The 20,819-nt window shown below is 37.0% G+C and overlaps 2 protein-coding genes across 5 annotated transcripts; one reads left to right on the plus strand and one right to left on the minus strand.

The window, feature by feature from the left end:
- The first annotated feature begins 9,721 nt into the window (after window positions 1–9,721).
- LOC137134126 (signal-regulatory protein beta-2-like) lies at window positions 9,722–13,717 on the plus strand. 4 transcript variants are annotated; one of them, XM_067518639.1, is made up of 7 exons: window positions 9,722–9,879; window positions 9,976–10,102; window positions 10,220–10,314; window positions 10,405–10,755; window positions 12,058–12,174; window positions 12,266–12,327; window positions 12,983–13,717. In XM_067518639.1, exons 1-7 carry the CDS (start codon window positions 9,837–9,839, stop codon window positions 13,106–13,108), a joined length of 921 nt encoding a protein of 306 aa, XP_067374740.1. In that variant the 5' UTR covers window positions 9,722–9,836; the 3' UTR covers window positions 13,109–13,717. The 4 variants fall into 4 exon arrangements, with proteins under 4 accessions (XP_067374740.1, XP_067374737.1, XP_067374736.1 ...); XM_067518636.1 differs by having other exon boundaries at window positions 9,976–10,314; window positions 12,266–12,319; XM_067518635.1 differs by having other exon boundaries at window positions 9,976–10,314; window positions 12,983–13,716.
- Window positions 13,718–17,735: 4,018 nt separating this feature from the next.
- Window positions 17,736–20,015, minus strand: LOC137134630 (uncharacterized). The gene is made up of 6 exons (XM_067519584.1): window positions 19,973–20,015; window positions 19,524–19,850; window positions 19,054–19,404; window positions 18,831–18,947; window positions 18,317–18,372; window positions 17,736–18,209 (listed from the first exon to the last, which is right to left on the minus strand). Exons 1-6 carry the CDS (start codon window positions 20,013–20,015, stop codon window positions 18,105–18,107), a joined length of 999 nt encoding a protein of 332 aa, XP_067375685.1. The 3' UTR covers window positions 17,736–18,104.
- Window positions 20,016–20,819: the final 804 nt, after the last annotated feature.

The raw sequence follows: 20,819 nt of genomic DNA on the forward strand, positions 1-20,819 counted from the left end.
ATACATTCTCACATGATTTAAATGTGCCTCATCACTTCATGTTTTACCTCCAGCCCATCTACAAAAAAATTAAATTATTTGATCATTCATTTAATTCTCCTATTTAGGAACACAGCTCTTTTAACTATCTTGATATTGTGGGTATTGGGGCAAGTGTTTGTTGTTTTGTAAGATCCTGCAATGTATGCAAGCTTTGTATCTTCAGTATACAACTGGGTGCAAAAGTTGGAATTTGTACTTTGAAATGGCATAAAGATTTTAAAAATTCAACATAATTGTTATGTACAATTAGTACAATGTTCCTTTGTCAAAGATTAATTCAAGTTACATTTTAAATAGTTTAGCAAGGATGCATCTAAATCCCCTTACATTAAAATTGCATGTAGGGGGGTGCAAACGTAATTTTAACCTTAAACAAAATAATTCAGCTGGTCATTTTTAAAAACAAAAAAGGTCAAGAGATGTGTTATTTAAAAAAATAAAAATAAATAATTCTCAGAGTAGCTCTCTAAACCATTTTTCTAAAAATAGGTGCCCATATGCACAATTTTCACTTTCTATAATCATTCTTCATTAGACCAGTGTTTGAGATCTCTCCAAAAGATGCTTTTGATAGATTTTACAATTGTTTTCTATTTCTTGTGGAACTTTTAGGAGGGGCTTTGTGCAACTCCCACAAATCTTTGTTTATACTAAATGAATATAGTAAATTAAGTGTTTTTACATGCTGTACTCACTGCTGCTGTATAATAGACAACATGAGTAATGAAGAGTATCTGAGCTGATGGATGAGTGACTCTGGTGTGCATCTTCCCTGTTCCTGTTTTTTTACAGTGATATCCAAAGCCATGTCTTCCTCAGACGGAGATATTACTGCTACACAGTCCTCTCTGTAAGGGAAGACAGAACCCTTGAGACTGAACTTTTGGTTTGATGTATTGATGGGTTTTGTTTTGAGTTTGGTTACTTCCTTTAAAAAAAAATAAAAATAAATAAATTTACCTGTAGTGATTTGAACACATTTTATGTTTTTCTGGAAGAGAACATGTACTGTAACTCCAAGTTACTTTGACAACTGTTGTCACTGCCACAACCCTTGTTTATTAAAATAATCTGCTAGAAATAAGATTTTTAAAAAATTAGTTTTACTGTATAATGGAAAAAAAATGAACATTTGTGTTTACAAAGCAGTACAAACAAACAGATGAACACAGTCGCACCTCTGCAACAGTACTTTTCTGCTGCTAGAGGTTGAAGACAGGAGTAACATCGGGCAGATCTGCACTTTTTCTGGTCGTCTGACCGGAGCTCCACAGACCTGGGAAATTTGGATAGTGTGCAGCCTGTTTTTGATATCGCGCTGGGACAGAAGAGTCAAGTTACTGATCATTCTGATGGAGATTTAAGACAGAGAAACCTCAATTTGACAAATATGGTTTTTAAACTTGTATGCAGCGTACCTAATGGATTACACGATTTTAAATCTTTTTATCCATTATATCTATAAGCTGTACTGAGACAATCTCCTTCCAGTTTTTTTATATAGATGTAAACTGGGTATCCAATAAAACCCATCTTTGACAAAGAACTCTGGTGCTCCTACCGCAAGATCCAGCCAACTGCACAAACCAAATGAAAGAGCATCCATTATCTGTACCACCTAAGGGTTGTGGGGGTGCTGGAACTATTCCAGCTGTCATTAGGCAAAGAGAATCTATACAACAAATTTGGCAAGAGCAAAGGGAGCATGACCCATAAAGCTGCAACAGACACATTTATGTGAAATTAAAGGTTAAAATTACCCATCACCATTGAAATCCATAACTGTCACTTCGTAGCCAAAAGGACGAGGCCAGACCTGGACTAGAGGGGACAAACTCCCCTCTGGGGGGATCCTAAATACCATACCGGAGTCAATGGAGAAACCTGGAGAATAGAAGAGCTTTCTACCAGGAAAGACAAACTTCATAAAGACGTGTATTTAGACTACGCTGCAATACTAAGAATACACTTTTTTGAAGATGATCGTCAGTAAGTCTGGACTTGTACTTGTACTTATTGAAGTTCAAGTTAGAGAAAAACGTTTCGCACAAATATGTGTTCGCAAAAGGGCACATGGTCCGCTTGAACATTCGGGAAAGTTCAGGGCAGCCGAGGGTCAGTTCTCTCAAAAATGGCCCAAGCTTGTCTGCTTTTCCACTCACCCCCATGAACTTGGTTTTGAGATCAGAGTTGCACTGCAGGTCAATGAGCTCCATTTGAGGCACAGGAGTGGCATCTTGCACATTAAAGGAGAAGGGGTCATGTCTTTGATGATGACATGAACATCATAACATTTGAAGATGTACCAGGATAGCGAGCACAAAAAATGACGACTGCTACCGGGCTGTTCATTATCAGCTGGGACTCTGGGACACCATTATTTATTTATTCTATAAAACAATGGGATGCAGCCACGGATGCGTTATTTACTGGCTTTTATTTTCTATAATAACCCCATGGATTCAGCGCTACGTCCTAACCAACACCGATGCTCCGTTGACTATATAACCGAGGCGGGTAAGCCCCCGATGAGGCTCCAGCCTGACTCCGGAGCGGGACGGCGGGCAGGAGGTGGCTGATTGGCCCCATCGGAGGTCCACTCCCCTCTAGGACATCGTCAACGGAACGTCGGTGTTGGTCTCTAACGGCGGTAACATTGACTTAGTCCAGCTCGAAGTCAAACATGCTTATTTCAAACACAGTAAGACGTAGCAATTCTATGATGGTTATGTGATGTTATACGGGCGCTTCCATAGTCGTGAACTGTTTCTCTGCTTGCATAAAGCGCAGCCAATGCCCCGCCCCTGAAGCCATATACTCCACTGTGATTGGTGGGTTCGTTCAGCTCCAACCTGCACAAAACACGAGTCTTCCACACACAATGTGGTAAAGTGCCATTCATATAAAACATTAAACTTTCATATCGTCCTGCGGGCCCACAAAATATCGTCTCGCGGGCCACAATTGGCCCCCGAGCTGCAAGTCTGAGACCCTTGGTTTAGAGGGTCATAATCAATTGCATATAGTAATTATATAATGTTATTGATCAACTATATATTCATCTTCTTGAAATAATGGCCCAAGTTGTTGCCTTTCAGCTTTTACTCTATATTTGGTTCAGTTTTTTCAGTTTTTTTTTGAAAAAAGCGCTAATTTGTGAAAGGTCTTTCAAAAAAGGCCATTATTTTAAGAGGGTCTATATGTAAAAGCTTCGTATAAACTACTATTCCTTTATTGCTCCACACATCACCTACTGTGTGAAATGTCGCTAAAACCTACATTAATTGTTTTTTCATTTTTTGAAAAAGAGAGCTGTGAGAATTATTATTAGATGTTCTACTTTATGTGATTATATAACCGAGTGTAACTTTCGTCAAATATTATGTGAAGCAAGGAAAAAAAACGCTACCAAAGAATATACAAAATAGATTTAAAGTGAGACTTGATGTAATTCACTAAGACTAAAGAGCTTTAACTCACAGGTTCTTTGTGGTAGGGTTCCTCTGCTGGTGGAAGGCAACAGAAAATCCAAACAGACTTCCTGGATCTCCATCTCTTTGCAGCACATTCTGGGTGTCCAGGTTGGAAGCTGTAACTTTGACAGTGTGGAAGTGCCAGACACTCCACATATACTCCATTATTTTGATTAAAGTCTTCACCATAACAAAGCTGGACTGGTTAACCTCATGAGTTTATAGCTGTAGTTAATATAAACCAGTGTCTGCTTTCATAGAAGTTTGGCACGAGTCACTATCTGAATCTGCAGTGCTTAGAGTCTTGATAGTAAAACATGGCTGAAGGTTAAGATTATTGCAAGTCACACTGCCTTTAATTGACTCTGCACATACTAATGCTTAAATGTCAATGTGTACACAGCTTAACATCCTACAAACCTACTGATTAAAATCTTGTCCCACAGAGCAGCAGTTACCGTTCATTCATTAGTTGACCAGCAGGAGCCGTTTTTTTAAAAAGTATGTGAACATGTTAAAAATAAAATAGAAAACACATTGCTATTCAGTTTAATTTTGTGGTATTGACTGGTGTCTTAGCATTTTGATCCTTGAAATCATCAATAACTTAGAAACCTAAAGTTAAGGTTTCTCGGATAAACCTCTCTCAAACTACTTGAGCTATATTGATTTACTCTAAACTGTATAAGCCAAGAGACCAGTGTCTTAATTCTTTATCTACAACATCTATAAGCATCTTTACTCAGGCCAGGAATAAAAGTCATAAAGAAATCTGGTAAAATAGGTTGCCGAAGCATCTGCTTCAGACAGCTCTTTAGCCAAGGTGGACTGACCTTTAAGGTGGCCCAGCCAACCCTACCACGCACATTTTCAGTGATTTTCTCAGTGATTTTCCTTCCAGAGCAGCAGGAGTACAGGAAATTGATGGCTGTTTTTTTTCACCAGATGGCACCAGAACAATTAATATGTAAGGTTTAGCTTTACTGCAGCAGAATCATTTTAATCCAACTATTTTATCTGTTAGGCCACAGGTAAATTCCCAATAAGAACAATAATCAATACTATTTATTTAATTTTATCGTAACAGTTGTTGTGGAGGTTGGCTGTCCCTAACAACCAACACAACATTTATTCATCTAAATGATGACTAAGTTTGTGTTAACTGTAGTTTGGACAGAGGACAGAAACACACTGAGGGGAATTGGTGGGCTAAAATGTGTGACACATACTAAGAAGCTGTTGTTTACCTTGTGCAGCATCACATCCACACTCTGTATGACTTCCTGTCTCTGTGTACTGGACGTTTGAACGACAACATAAAAGAGCACATTAAACTCACGTACCACATGGTGAGCGTTTATTAGTCTGCAAATATAAGTTGATATGTGACTAATGTAGATAAAATAACAGATAATGTGGAACGAATTCTATGGCTGAGGTTTCTAGCACTCACACACACTCGCACACACACATACTCACACGCACATCGACTAACAGTAAGTGGAAAATAATTGCACAGCATGTGGTCGTGTGGTAACAATGAAGTGTGAATCCTCAGGGGGTATTTTTAATCTCTTTCTCGCTTTCAGTTTTAGATTCAGGCAGGATGTTCAAACTATTTTTAAGCCTTTTCCAATGATGCAAGTGGAATAAACTGCACAATAATTTGGCAGTTTGCAGAAATAGCTACATAAACTACACAAACCTGCACTGTGATGAACTATGGGCCATTAATCATTGAGCACTGATGCACTACAGTTGTCAGGGATGTGGTTCTTGTCTTCCCCTTAGCTTTGGTCCCATCTACCTCTTTGTGAAAGGAACACAGGACTGAAACTGCTGATATTTGGCTCACACCTGTGTTTCTCTGACCTTTTCTTCACTACAGCACTCAACCATCATCTTTTGGATTTGCAAAATTCAAACCCTTCTACTTTTTTTTAGGTTATAGCAGAAATTAGCAAAATTAATAGCAAAATGAAGCTAACCAAAAATAACAAAAAGTTTACTATCAGTCAAAACAACTGAGTACTTAACTTACCAGTCATTGAATTGGTAAGTTAACATTCTTTTATGGGCTCAAAGAAAAGCTAAAGTTCAACCTTTTAAGAAATGAATTCACTTCTTTTGCTGTAAGTAAGATGAGAATGATGATATTAATCTAATTTCTGTTCAGTCAGGAGCCACTTAGTTTACCTCAGCAGCAGGACTGTCACAACCTTTCACATATCAAAAAAGGAATTTAGTTTTTATAAAAAAAAGTAAAAAGTAATGAAAGAATGATTTTTGCTTCAGGAATAACTAGATTTAAAAGTGTGAGCTGGTGTCTCATTTGCATTTTTCTTATTGCCCTCACCTGCCTCCCTTAAAAATTTGCCTGCTTAGTACAATTGTTGGCCTTGTCCATTACTTTATGAGCTAAAACCAAGTCAGTAAAGCTTTAAATGGTAAATGTTGTGCTCCTACATAGGACTTCTCTAGCTTATTTCTACCCAAAGTGCTTTATAGTTGCTTCTCATTCACCTATTTAACCACACTAATTATGGCAGCTGCCATGCAAGGTGCTGGCTTGACCCACAGGGAGCAACTTAGGGTTCAATTTCAATGTTCAATCTGACATATGGACAAGAGGACGCACGGGAATCGAACCACCAACCCCAGAATTGATGAGTGACATCCCTGAGTCATGGCTGCCAGAAAATGAACTTAACTGTCTGAGAACACCCTTGAGGTAATTTGGGGTTGAGTGGTTAGAAATGTTTCTGTATTGATTTTTACTAACCAACACACACCCAGGAAGGAAAAACTAAAAACTAACTGTCGTAATAGGTCTAGCCTTCAGATATGCTGGCCCCATATCCTGTTGATGTCGGCACTCATGTACATTCTGAGTAAACATGCGTGGCGGTCTGGCAGAAGCAGAGAAATGGCCAGCCACAGCCTACATTTCGCATCTTAGCTGCTGTATGTGGCTTCTCTTTTTCACAGACAACGGCGTGCTGCGACACAAAAAAGAAAAAGAAAAAAAAAACATGTTCAGTCAAACAGACACAAAAAATATTGCTTATGTCTGAATACCCAATACTGTGATTTTACATTCAGTACAAATACAATAAGGGAGGTTAATTTTTCTTTCTTAAATATGTCACAACTTAACAGCAGTGTTGTTTACTTTGTGTTTGTAGTTTTCTGGTAAAAGTACTATATCATAGGTCTTAGGTATCAGATTTGAAAGCAGCAATTTTATGTATCCTGGATCACAGTTTTCTGACTCGGGCTAAGTTACACTTTTCATCTGAGTGACAACAGCATGTTGAAAGTTCAGGCTCCTACATCACTCGGGCTTTTCATTTGTTTGCTCAATTGCTAGTTCCTGCACGTACACACAAGCTGTGTTCTTTAAAATATGAAAATTATTTTCTTTTGCTGGGCCCCATGACAGATCAAATGAAATGTAATCTTATTGAAATTATCATTGCAGGATTGTTGGTGATGGACCATACGGAATATATTGTAACCTACAATAAATCAGTCACATATAACATATAGGTAATGTCTAGCATCTCTGTGAGTTCCTGATATGAGCATGTGTGCTCTGAAGTGGTAAAGCCCACCAACGGACGTGTGTAAGGTGAGGTTTTATCATCAAAACAAAATGCTGGCAGCATGATGTGCTTTTAGAAGCCTGGAGGAACAGGTGTGACGGGTCTGTGTCCTCATTTGTCGCTCTCTGTTTCAAAAGGAATCCACAAACATAACACAATCATAACCCTGTACTGTGCTTGGACCAAATTTGGTCAGCTCTGCAACGGCACATTTCTGTTCAGACAACGCAACAAGTGATGCAACATTCAAGTTGTTGTTAGAGTTCATTTATAGTAAATAGCAAAATAATAAACTTATTAAGACAGCATTTTTAGCCAATGATGACTTACAGTGAAGTGAAGTCATGAATGTTTCATGTTGTTACATGCCAAAAAAACAAAAAAACTGTTTCCTCCAACTTGTGTATGTTGTAACAATATTCAATATTATATTGTGTGGGTGGGAAGCCAGTGAAGCATTGTGTCTCTGACCAACTCCTCCAAGCTGGTCAGTATGCTGAGGGATGAACTCTAAGGAAGGCAAATTTATTTATATGGCACATTTCAAACAGAGGTCATTCAAAGTGCTTTACATAAGCAGAGTAACACATTACAACAACAACAGCATTATAGTGAATAAATCAAAAAACTGTCTCCAAAATAAAACCCAAACCCAAATATGTTTTATATGGAATCTAATTACAGCTGATTATGTTTTCTGTTAACAAAATAAGAATATGTTGTATTCAAAATAGTAGCTGGCTTTGTAAACCTCCCCAACTCCTTGTATCTCTTATTTCCACAGCATTGGAACAAAATCCATCCAGTGCCCAAAAATGTAGTAGTTTAGCTGTAAGGGAACACAAATTTAAAAGCCAGGGTTGGGTAGTGAATGGGCTGGTAATGATGCCCAACTAACCCAGAGACACTCTTACGGTTATATTTAGCAGTAGCAGCTTCTGTTCTTGGACGTGCTTTAAAATATATGTCATTCAAATTAGCTATACCAGAGTACCCAGAGGAAGACCACGCAAGCACAGGACGAACATGCAAACTCACACACAAAAGCCACTGCAAGTAGAATTGCTGAGTTGCAGCAGCACTAACCACTCCACCACTGTGCTGCCCTGCATTAAAGTATTACAGTACAGAAGTATTAGGAACTTGTCCCACAGTGCCATTATTACTGATCCATTAAAATGTTAAAATACCTCAATAATTTAATTTTTAACAGCTTCATATTTTTGGTGGTTTAATCTAAATCAGTCCCTCACAGGTTTATAGAGTGACCCGATTCAAAAGTTCTTCATACAGTCACTAAGCTGCTTTGAACATTAGTCTGGTGTGGTGTGTATAAGTAAGTTGACCTCATTCAGGACCATCTGTGCACTTCTGTGATGGCCTGTTTTCTTCCACCAGCATCATCATTTGTCACCTCTCACAGAATTGCTTAATTGGCTGTGGCTTGTGCTGTGCATGAATTTAATGTTTATGGCAAAAATGTCACATCCGAATAAAGCATGTTGGTAGTCACACATTTTGTTTAAGAAAAAAATTATAATTTAGCTTCAGAGATCAGTGTTTTATATCTCTTGCATATTTCAAAGAAAGAAGGGCTGAAGTCATATAGTTGTGTCACATTGAATGGAAGATGGTCAGTGAAAACAGAAAATAGTCTCATGGCACTTTCTTACTCACACTGTAGCCGTGTCTTAGAGGATTTAGTTTCAGACCCATGGGAAATTCACAGCAGACTACAAGCACAATTTCACACAAGACTACCGGCAGTGCTGGAAGAAGTATTCAGAAGATTTAGTAAAAGTAGGTAAAATTAGCAATACTGAAAAAATACTACACTATTATCAATTGTCCTGAGTTGTCACTTAAAAGCCCCTTGTCATCTATAAGCCTTGATGCAACATTTGAAAAAGACTTCAGTGTTGAGGTTTATTGAGCTGGAGTTAATTTAAACTCTATTTTATGTTTTGTAGTGTCATCTGCAAAATGCATCTCAATTTTTTGACCCCATCACAAATTTCGGTAAATTGATTTTACCTTAAAAGTAACTGATAACTACAGCTATAAAATAAGTGGAGTAAAATAAAACACAATTTCTCACTGAAATGTAAGAGAAGAGATGACTCTTTATTGATCTTCAGTGAGAGAAATTCTTGTGTTACAGCATAAAATAAAAAATATCAAGTCAAAATTGAGAACTCCTCTAGCTTATAAAGTACTTAAACTGTACGGTAAACAAAGCTCTGTCACATCGGTTTGACTAAAAATTATTTAAAAAACAGTTTGAACTGACTCACAATAAAACCCGAACACTTGAACATTGTGTCAGAGGATCGTAACGTGCAAGAAATTATAAGGCAACTACAAATATCCTGAGCTTTCATCCTGAACACGTATCACTCTTCCGTGTTTGCTCTAAAACTATTATGTGAATTTGCAGGCATTATGTTTGTATGACGGTGTTAATCATCCAGTTTTTCTGTCATGATTAAGGATTAGTGTCACTGCCTGGTTCACGTGTGAAAAAGAAAAAAAAAGACGATGAGAAAAGATTCTTTGAAAATGGGCCAGTGTTTTGCAAAATTTGACAGGAAACACATTTTTTTTTGTTTCAGCCAATCATCGTGATTTTCACGTGGTAAACTATTCATGTTGTGACTAAATCTTCCATTTGAGTAGGAAGACATCAGTTGTGCAAGAGAAAGGGTTACGTACCACAATGATCAGAAGACTGGCTGCTTTGATTCTTCTAAGTACCTTGTGTAAGTGCAGTTCTTACCTACTGACAGACAGGTATTTAACATGCATTCAAACAGGATTTGGTCTGTTGTTTAGTAACTCTGTTTTCATTTTTTTAGCTCAAGCCCAAGAGGGTCCTTACCAGATGTCTCTGACTGTGACTGAACTTGGTGATAATGTGACTATGACATGTTCAGTCTCTGCAGATGAAACTGGGTTGTTTTACTGGTTTAAGCTGAATTTGGGGTACATGGTCCAAACAGTTGCCGCAGGAACATTTGACAAAATATCGCTCAAAGAACAATTTGACAACTCAAGATTCACACTCACAACAGTTGGTGTTCAATATTTGCTTGCCATCAGAAATGTCAGCAAAGAGGATGAAGGAACATACTTCTGTCAAGCTGGATCAGCATACATCATGAAAATGATTAATGGCACAATGTTGGCTGTAAATGGTAAAGGATGCCCATCCAAGCGTCTTTGTTTGCCATTCATGACAGTTCATTTGTTTATTTACTTTTTGTATTTCTTTGCGAATCACACAGATCCTAAAAACCTGCAGAGATCTGTCCACGTGAAACAACTTCCACAGACAGTTTCAGTCGAGCTGGGAAACTCAGTGACTCTCACATGTTCACTTCTCTCCCAGAATAAGGAAAACAGAGATCAGTGTCCGGGCAAACACAATGTGTACTGGTTCAGAGCTGAATCAGGGGAATCCCAGCCAGGCATCATCTACACTACTCCCAATATCAGCAATCATGAGCAAGAGAAAAGGAGCTGTGTCTACAGTTTGTCCAAAAGCATAGAAAAATCCACTGATGCTGGAACCTACTACTGTGCTATGGTCACATGTGGAGAGATCCTGTTTGGTGAAGGAACCAAAGTGGAGACAAGTATGTTTCAAATTCTCAAATTACTTTCTATGTTGATCTTTTTCTGTTCTGACCAGTGGTAAAAAAGAAAAACATGTTTCTGCTTCATAAAACTTCACTCAATTAAATGTACCTGTAGCCTCTCCTTCTTCTATTCAAATTAGAAAAATGATAATATTACATGTAACTTTATGAGAGCTGGTTTACTTTGTATTGTTTTTAAAGGTCATGGGCCACAGAATTAGTTTATACAATTTGCAGACTTCCGTTCAGTCCTTTTCTGTGTAGGGTTGGACTGCCTCTGCTTTTCTACCACACACTACAGCCTAAAACACATTATAGGCATATGGTTTAAACCAGGGGTGTTTTCTGTATTAAATTGTAAAAGTTTTTGTACGCTCTTGTTTAACGCTCTCTTCACAAAGGCCCTTCAGCGTAGTTCCCTCTGAAATAATGTACAGAAAACATGTCATTATCAATCATTTCAGTGGTCTTTAGAAATAACTTTAAATGTAAATTGATTTCCAATAATCTTGGGGGGGGGGGATTTTTTCATATAAATGTCAGTTCTGCACGTTGACCTTTCTCACAGCAGAGACTGGGTTTCACCTTCACTAGATCATAAGCTTATCTTAAATGTAATGCTGTGAGTTTTTGCGACTTGCAAAATAAAACTTTCCTCATTGTTTTAGAGAAAATTTGATCTGCTTGCAATTACATTTCCGTCAAAACGTGTTTGCCGCTGCATATTAGCGGTACAGTTCATAAACATAATGTCTAGTTGACAGGGATGAAAAAGAAAGCAGTGATGGCAGGGAAAAGTTTAGTACTTACTGAATTTGACTGTTTTATACTTTTATTATTACCTTAAAAAATGTTAATTTAAAAAAAGCAGTGCCATAGAGACACTCTGCTAAGTTTTGCTCATTAGATATAAACACAAATTACAGCTGATGCTCATGGAGATGTTTGCAGGTAAGTGGACACTGAGACAAATCAAAATTTTGATGTGACGGTGGTGCTAGATACAGCAATGGCTCACCAAAGACTATACCAGTTATCCTTAGGGCACTTATGTTGCTTTTCAAAAGTTACTGAAATATAACCCAACCTGGAGTATCAGTGATCAGTTGCAGTCTGTGGAGATAATTTAGACATTAACATACCAGTGCTATGGAACAATTGACTACAACCCAGACAAGAGGACAAAAAAGCGTAAAGCAGTCCTCATACTTAAAAGATGAGTTAGGTAGATTTCCTGAGCACTGTCAGTTTAAAACTTGTTGAGTGTTACTAAGTGTCTTTGGATTTTTCTCATTTCAGGACAAGAACTGTGGCCACTTATCATTGTGCTTTGGATACTTCTGGGCTGCTGTGTCATTGTAATTGTCTCTCTAATCCTCTCCAGAAAGCCAAAGCCAGTATGTGCACACTGCAGAGGTGGGTGCATCATGTGCATGTTGATCATTTCAAATGTTAACTATAATAAATAAATAACAATAAATGAAATAGTTATTACTTTTCTAAATAGGTGAAACAACTGCTTCCAATCTTGCTGAACAGGATGGATCAACGTATTATCAAAGTAATATGGTAAATATATAAATGATGACTAGCATTAAGTAGGTGAACAATAGGTGAAGGTGGACATACAAAGTGTTTGAAACTTGAGATCTGTCTGTGGTTAGGTTTAGGCAACAAAGCACTTTGGTTAAGCTTTGATAAAGAATTTGGTTTCCGCTAAACGTACATAGAAACACTTTGTCTCAAGTCACTGGTGGCTTTGTATTAAGCTAAATCATCTTAACTAAGTACAAAGTGCTTAAGCATAACCATACCAAGTTCATACCTGCTGTAGTCATAACGAGCAGATGTCGTACAGCAAGTGAGGATATTTTGTCAGAGAATTAGTTGTTGCTGAACCTCTTACGGAAATATGTTTGCAACTGGTCAGATGTTAGATAAGAAGATTTCCTCCTTATGTTAGTACAAAGCATAATCTGGTGGTTCTTACATTTCCTTTTGGACATTTACGTGTGTACACACTTTCAAGAAGGTGTTTTTTTTCACCACTCGGAAACATTATGAGTTGAAATGCTGCAGCAAAAACAAACAGTAATCACTGGATTCTTGTGGCACATTGAGCACCTGAGCGTTTAATATTGTATATGAAATATATTATAAAGTGTAAAGTAAAAACAATCCAATATTAATTCACCAACAACAATCACTTTTTTTTTATTTGCAGGATGGCGAAACAACACCAGTCAACTATGTGGTGCTCAACTTCCCTTCAAGACAAGCAAAACGATTGAGGAGTAAAAAAGAGTTACCAGAGGAGAGTGTGTACACTTTCCCCAGTGAGTCAGAGTGAAAAGCTGTTCTCATGAAGAAAAATGTACCTTTACACAGATATGATTCTTGTTCAGGTGAATTCACTAAAATAAGACATTTGTGACAAAGGAGCGTGTATTCATGTCATTGTTAAGAATCAGATTAGAATAACTATACATATTTATTATTATTATTGTTGGTGTTGCTGTTGTTGTTATTTTATTAATTAGTATTTTTTACCATTTGTTGTCAGGTTGACCACTTAAAATCTAAATGCATAACGATGGAATTAATAAGTTTTCTAATATTAATTTTTTTTTTTTTCGTTTACTTTTCCACTTACTGATACTTTTTTAATTTTCATCCCTTTTTTCGCTTGAAATTACACTTAGTGTAAAACTTTGATTGTTTTATTATAAGTCGTGTGTTATTTGAAGTTGCTAGACTAGTTGATGCTTTGAGGTTACACCCATAACTGCTTTTACTGTACGTGGGCGTAATTTTTGTGAGTTTTGAGAATGTATGATTGTTATTGTTAAATTGTTATTTGTAAGAGACCACAAGAGTATTAAACATAAATGTTGCAATTTGATGAACAAGAACTCAATAAAGTTTCAAAAAACAAAAACAAACAAAAAAAAAAACTCAGGCTCAATGCTGCAAAGTTTCCTTTCGGTTTGTGTTAGTATTGGCTCCCCACTGGATCCAAAGGGAAACTGGAACTTGCAGGTTGGACTCCTACAAGCAAAAATACCTAATTTAAATCACAGCTTGACACAGCTTGACAGAAGATGTATATTTATATATTTAAATCACGAAATGCTGTTCCCTTATGTCTGCAACCATACTAAGTAGTGGATTACCAACAATGTTGGATGGCTCTTCGTAAAGAACACCAATTAAGTCCCACAGCATTGTGGTGCAAAAGGTTGTGTTTGAAGGTTGGGTATTAGCAGTGTTAGACATCTGGATCAGATTTTAAATGAGGTATTATCACTTGTGGAAATGCAACCTGTAAGTTCCAGTTTCCCTTTGCATCCACATCCATACTAAGACTTGATTACTCTGGTCGCCTTCCACAGTTCAAAGACATGCATGTAAGGTTAACTGAAATGTGTAAATTGGCCGAAATTAATCGATTGAGGAAGATTAATCATAATGTAATATATTAAAATCTCAAATTACATTTAAATGTATATGTAGATATACATACTTATACATGCATACATAAGTGTGTGTGTGTGAGTATGTGTTTATGTATTTATGATTGCAGAGCTGACGGTTTGCAGAGAGTCTGAAATATCAGCAGGACACAGAGGACTGAATGCTACAGGTGTTTTCAGGAGAGATTACATAGAAAAGCTGACTTTAAAAGTGAGTGTTGGTTGAGTTTAATGAATATGGAGTAAACCATGTTACAACAATGTAAGTACACGCTCTACTGCACATGTACTTTTTTCATAGGAGCTGTAATTTTTCAGAAGCTAAATGATTAATTATTAACTTTCACATAGTTTTCCTCCTCTAATAGGATGTATTTTGGTGCCATTTGGTAAAGTGCCGCAAACCTCGCGGCCGCACTAACATTAAACTTTCATATCGTCCTACGGGTTACACAATATCGTCTCGCGGGCCCCAATTGGCCCCCAGGTGTAGAACAAACTCGCTAAATTAAATGCTAAATTAATTAATCAAAAAAAAAAATTGTGTTCATCATATTTTTGTAGGTTGCTAATTTAAAAAGAGGTATTTAAGATTTATTATTGGCATAATTCACCACAGCAGTTTTTACATAGTTAACATGTGGTGGACAAAATAATTCAGAACCCTAGGATGTACATGAGGATTCTTTAATGTACAAATTGTACATATTCAGATGTTCATATTCACAAGTGATTTGAGAAAGTGCTAATAAACAGACACATTCAAACTTGTAATGCAGCCTCTCATGGCAACTACACAGATTGAAAGCAGCCCTGATCTAAACACACCTATCCATCCTCAACTCTGACGCATCTCACCTGGGCCTCCCTTGAAGCCATCCACTTTACAGCCCTTCATTTTTTCTTTCAGGGCTCATGTCCCATGTTAATTGGCCCATAAAGATTACATCATTACACTGTTAACATGATGATTAAAGTGTTGCAATGTATTATGCACAATTGTCTTTGTGATTGCAAGGAATAAAACCATTGTGTGTGTATGTATGTGTGTGTGTGTGTGTTGGAAATGTGAGCTGTCCTATGTTATAGTGGGATATATGAACCATGCTCCATTGTAACCCGTTATAGGAGACACTTCATAACGAGGGGTAAAAAATAAGTAATGGGAAAAAAATGTGAAAAATGAAGTGATGATAAAAAGCAACAGTGTGTTTTATGTACTGATAATGTCAATTCATAGCAAATATATTATTTTGGATTTCAAGGTGTTTAATAAGCACAAGCTATTTTGATTTAAAATGGGTAATTTTTAAGAATAAACACTACCATATAAGGTCATGTGTCTAAGATATTTGTTTTCTTTTTAAAAAAGCTTCCATCCATTGGATCATCGGGTCCAGTTATATTAATCACAGCAAGAAAGCTGCACTTTTGGAAGAACTTTGGACTCACTGATAAGGTGGAATGGTTTTGACAAGAGGACAAAAGATGGAGCGGTATCCTCTCCTCGTTCTATAAAGACATGTCCAGACCCCCTGACATTTTGGTCATCCACTGAAGTGACAACGACCTGGGACGGGTATCTGGAAAAGACTTGGAATCTTTTTCAATTTGTTTTGTTTTGATAATCCATGTTTAGAAGAACTGTTCATGTTCATGTTCATGTTCATGTTCAGAAGAACCCATTGAAGTTAAAGAACTGTTAGTAGTGACGTTTGAGAAGATTAGATTTTTTTTAACAAAGCTTTTTTTTTTGGAATAGCTTATGCGGCCCAGCCTCACCCACTCTCACTCACTCTGCCTCCAGAGGCCCCCAGGTAATTTGAGTTTGAGACCCCTGTTCTACATCTGGAAAACTGCAAATAGGAAAAAATTACTGTGTTAAGAGATTTAATGTTTGTAGGGACAGAGACTACTAGAAAATGTATAATTACCAGTAGGTAATGTTTCAATGACACACTGTGTGAGGTCATCAGCTTTATTCCTTTTTGTGTTAAATTACAATAGTGGTGTATTTTATTATCTCACATAGAAACCATTTGAATTTTTGCCATTTGAAGGCAAAGAAATACAAAGCCTTAATTGTCTGAGCGGATCTGCAAACTGTAAAAGAGAGATAATGTGATGTCATATTGTTGTTAGATTTTTAGATATAGGTTAGTGGGCTAACTGTGTATAATAAAATATTATCAGATGACCCTATGACTCTATTATTCTGTAAGTATCTGCTCACTTAAAATTCATCAGTGGGGAATCTGAAGGGTTTACAGTTTGTGTGACATCAGTCAGAGGGGGATGAATGACAAAGTTAATGAGACAATAAATGTTTAAGACACCACTGAGGCCTCCATCCTCAGATATCATAGCTGTGGGTTATGGCTTTTGGAGGGTGTTAAAACTTAAAGCTGCACACACAGTTTGATGAATGACCAAGACTAAAGTAAGCTCTCATGTGGACAGTTTTCAGTCCCTCGAATCAAAGCCGTATCAGGACTGATGCTGAATCTCTCAACTTACCACACAGTTAACAAAAAACTACTCTTATTGGTTGAAACACAGAAACCACTACAAGTTTGAATTTGAAGTGATTCCTCATTGTTTTGCAATTACTAGCAAGTACAGACTAGTGGTTTGTGAAATCAGATGAAAACGTAACAAATGTCTTTGGTATTAAAGATTGGGTAATGTGTTGCTTGTGCAGCAACGTCTAATCAAAAGTCATGTGGAAGCTGAAAAACAAGAAAGTTGTTAATGCAGGTATTACTGTGTTTTGTTGCTTTGCATGCAGAAGTGTGTGTTTTTCAGAATAGCTACAATTCATGCAGTTCATAAAAAGTGGGCAGTGTATAATTATGCTACCAAACTGACATTATTTAATAATTTAGCCACTTGTTTATTTCATAATATTTAGTATTTTGAGGTGATTTTTTCCACATTTAACAGCATTTATCCAGTTTCAAATTAAATGTGTTGAGTGCATTTCAATAATCTTTTTTGTACTTCCCACTAAAAGGGATTCATATATCTGGCAGTAACTGAATGTAAATCATGAGTAATCTGTTTTAAGAACTGGATTCCAACCCACCTGTCCCTCACCTAACCCCCAAATGTTCACCTTCAAAACACTCCTCTGCCCTTTTGAAACTATCCAACCCAATTCTGTCATGCAGATGACTTTTCCAGTATCGTCACTAGTGATGTGGCTGCTATCAGCTCCCAGTCGTGTCCACCAGATGGAGACACCATCTTATCACGTCTCTCTTATACGCTATGGTCAGACGTTACATACAGCACAGCATCAGTATCAAGTTAAGATTGTTATCAATTATCACCACAAAGTCTGACAGGAAGGTGGCTGTCATCACTGATAGACAACTAAGCTTTACTAAACACATCTCCTCCATCACTCAGGAATGCAGATTTGCCCAGCTCCCCATGCAGACAGCGTCTCACAAACTGTAGGACTGATTCTCGTAGCACATTTTTTCAATATTTTTTATTGGTTGCTTTGGGTCTCACTTGTGAGTCATGTTGGATAGGAGTGTGATGAAATGTAACCAAATAACTAAATATAAAAATAATGATTAGAATAAACACATCTGGCCTAAAAATTCAGTAGTACACTACAGCAATGTAAATATGAAATAACCATCTCAATGCTGAAAATGAGATGTTACACAAATGACTATGCACTTTATTTTACAACCATTAAAGACTCTAGGGTTGGTTACAACTATAGTCATGCATTGAAAGTAATATATACCAATCATTGGGAATAACATTATTGTACTTAGCAAAACAATTAAAAACAAATGGACATACATTGTGTAAGATAATAGATGGTTCAGAATATAATTGTATGGATTAAATGCATCAGCATTTAACGTGAGAGTACACGCTGTTCTCTGAAAAGTCTTTCTTCTTTCGATCTCTTGCTTTTCTTTCAGAGAAATTCAGAGCAGCATAGTTCACTTCAGCCTGCAAATAAAACAGTTCACATAGTGACGTGAATGTATATTTGGCCTTTAAGTTTGTATGTTAATGTAAAAATAGGACAATAATTAACATTTGTTATTATAACTTACTATTTCATGAACTGGTTGGTTGTCACACAATGCATCTGAGACAGCATTTTCCCTTCCTAAGATAAGGAAACCACAATCATAAAATATGTGACAAAATATATAAAAACCACCTTCAATGTACATAATAATAAAATCGTATTTATTTATTACGTTTCTATCATTTCAGTCGCTTGCGTGGAAGCACAAGGCATTGTGCTTCTTGACGAACAGTGTGCAGGTAGTTCTCATTGGAGCTGCAGTGTCACTGTGTCACATTGTGCTTGTTTCAGATGGCTTTTGAGAATACAATTAAACATTATATATGTTTACATAATGCAACCTGTCAAAATGACTAATGGGAGTTAACTGCCGCTGCTGAAGTCAACCCGTATATGTGGTGCTGGGTTGTAAGATTTTACCAGAGAGCCTGTTTTGTAAGTTTTTGTTGTTGATTGCATAAGTAAAATACATATAAATGCATTTTATGTAAACAAATGTGGTCATTGCCACTATTTTAATTTCTCACAACAATTACCTTGACTTTGTTTATGGACTCTTCGGCTGCAGATGAAGACAAGATTTCCAGCCATAGAAAAGGCCAAGCAAACTGCTAATGTCACGACCACTATATATACTGAATGTGTTGTTTGTACTAAAAGAATGAGAGAGTTGCAAAGCTAACATTGAAATATTAAGATATAAAACATATTCATTATGTATTTTGAATACTACATCAGGATTTGAACATAAATTCATACCAAAGTCCAGTTTAGTTCCATTTCCAAATACAATCTGTCCACATGTGGCCACAGCACAGTAATAAGTCCCAGCATCAGAGGAGCTGATGGTCTTAGAGAAGCCATAAACACAGCTCTTCACAGTGTCAGATCTCTTCTCACACTGATGATTTCCATCAGTGTGGATGATTTCTGGATGAGATTTCTCTGATCCAGCTCTGAACCAGTACACACTGTGATCTCCTGGACACTTCTTGTTCTCAGAGTCAGAGAGAACTGAACACTGGAGAGTCACTGAGTCTCCTGGACGGACTGGATCAGATGCTGTCAACCACTGAACAACAGTATAGTTTGATGTCCTCTGACTGTTTCCTGATTAACACAAAACTCTGTTAAATTTTGAAATGTAGAGTCTAAAACTCTCTGAATTCTACTAGGATTTTTCAAAAATGTTCACTTTAAAAGTTTGCAAATATAAATCACATAATTACCTTTCACTAACAAATACGTCCCACTCCATTTAGTATTAATCCAATCTGTGACTCCACAGTGATACATTCCTTCATCTTCTCCGATCGCCTTCAAAATGGTCAGGTTGCTAAAATTGTTATCAATTGTTGCATTTATTCTTGATTTAGAAATCTGTGGTGCATACTCAGGTGTTGCAGTTTTCCACAGTGTCACGATTAATTTCAGAGTATCTCCAGATATTTGCTTGTACCAGTGGACCTTTCTACTGCTGAGATCTTTATAAGGTAAAACACACGTGAGAGTCACATGTTGTCCAAGTTGAACTGTGGTTACTGGAACCAGTGAATCTGATTTAAAAGCAAAAACACATTTAAACTAAAATTCAAATCAATGTATGATGTGAAAATTAACATGTTTACACTACAGGTTTACACTACACAAGATTTTGCCAGGATAAAAAAGCACTTACGTCCTCGATGAAGAAGAAGCAGTGTAACCCATAACACCATCATCTTTACTTTGTCTCTTGTTGAGACAGTTTTTGGTATTTCAGTGAGTGAAGGAGGTGAGATGACCGTGATAGGTCAGACTTCACATGAATCTGATTGGTTGTGGCAGAAGAGATTCCAAAGTACACTTCCTGTCACACTAATCTCATTCTGATCTATTGAAGCATGTTAGCTCTGCTTCGGTTAACAGAGTCTAGATTGTTCACATCACTTTTTGACTCTTATTGTGAACACATTTAATCTTTTTCTTGATAATAACTTAGAGAAGCAGCTGCCATTGTCCTCACCACTGTTTGTGAGATAAATTGCATTAAATGTTTGAAATGCATCACATCCTGCATGTCATTGGAAATTCACCAACTGGAAGTCCATGCACCGTGACATTATGTCCCTCAAAGGAGCTGGACAACAGGCTGAACGAATGTCTCCTCGGCAGTTTTGGTTGTTCTCACCTACTGGAGACATTGAATATGCCTGAGTTTTTTACACGGTCACCTTGAAAATACAGATGCTTGTTTCATTGTGAGGCTCTGAGCTAAATGCTAACATAAGCATAACATCTTGGGCATTTTGTGGGCATTTCTAAGGTTCAATCAGAATATTCTTACAGTTACAATTTTAAAATCACAATTTCTTTTTTTTTACACAACTCCCCATGCACACCTCAGGTCATTATCAAGAAAGGGGATGTCAGTGTCAAAATTCTTTTTGGCACTTGGACAGGATCAGGACAGATATCCATTAAACACAGAAAAAATAGATACACACAGTCATACACAACAGCATGATCCGTCTCCAAATAACAAT

This window comes from Channa argus, chromosome 10 (genome assembly GCF_033026475.1).
Source record: "Channa argus isolate prfri chromosome 10, Channa argus male v1.0, whole genome shotgun sequence".
NCBI classification, from domain to species: domain Eukaryota; kingdom Metazoa; phylum Chordata; class Actinopteri; order Anabantiformes; family Channidae; genus Channa; species Channa argus.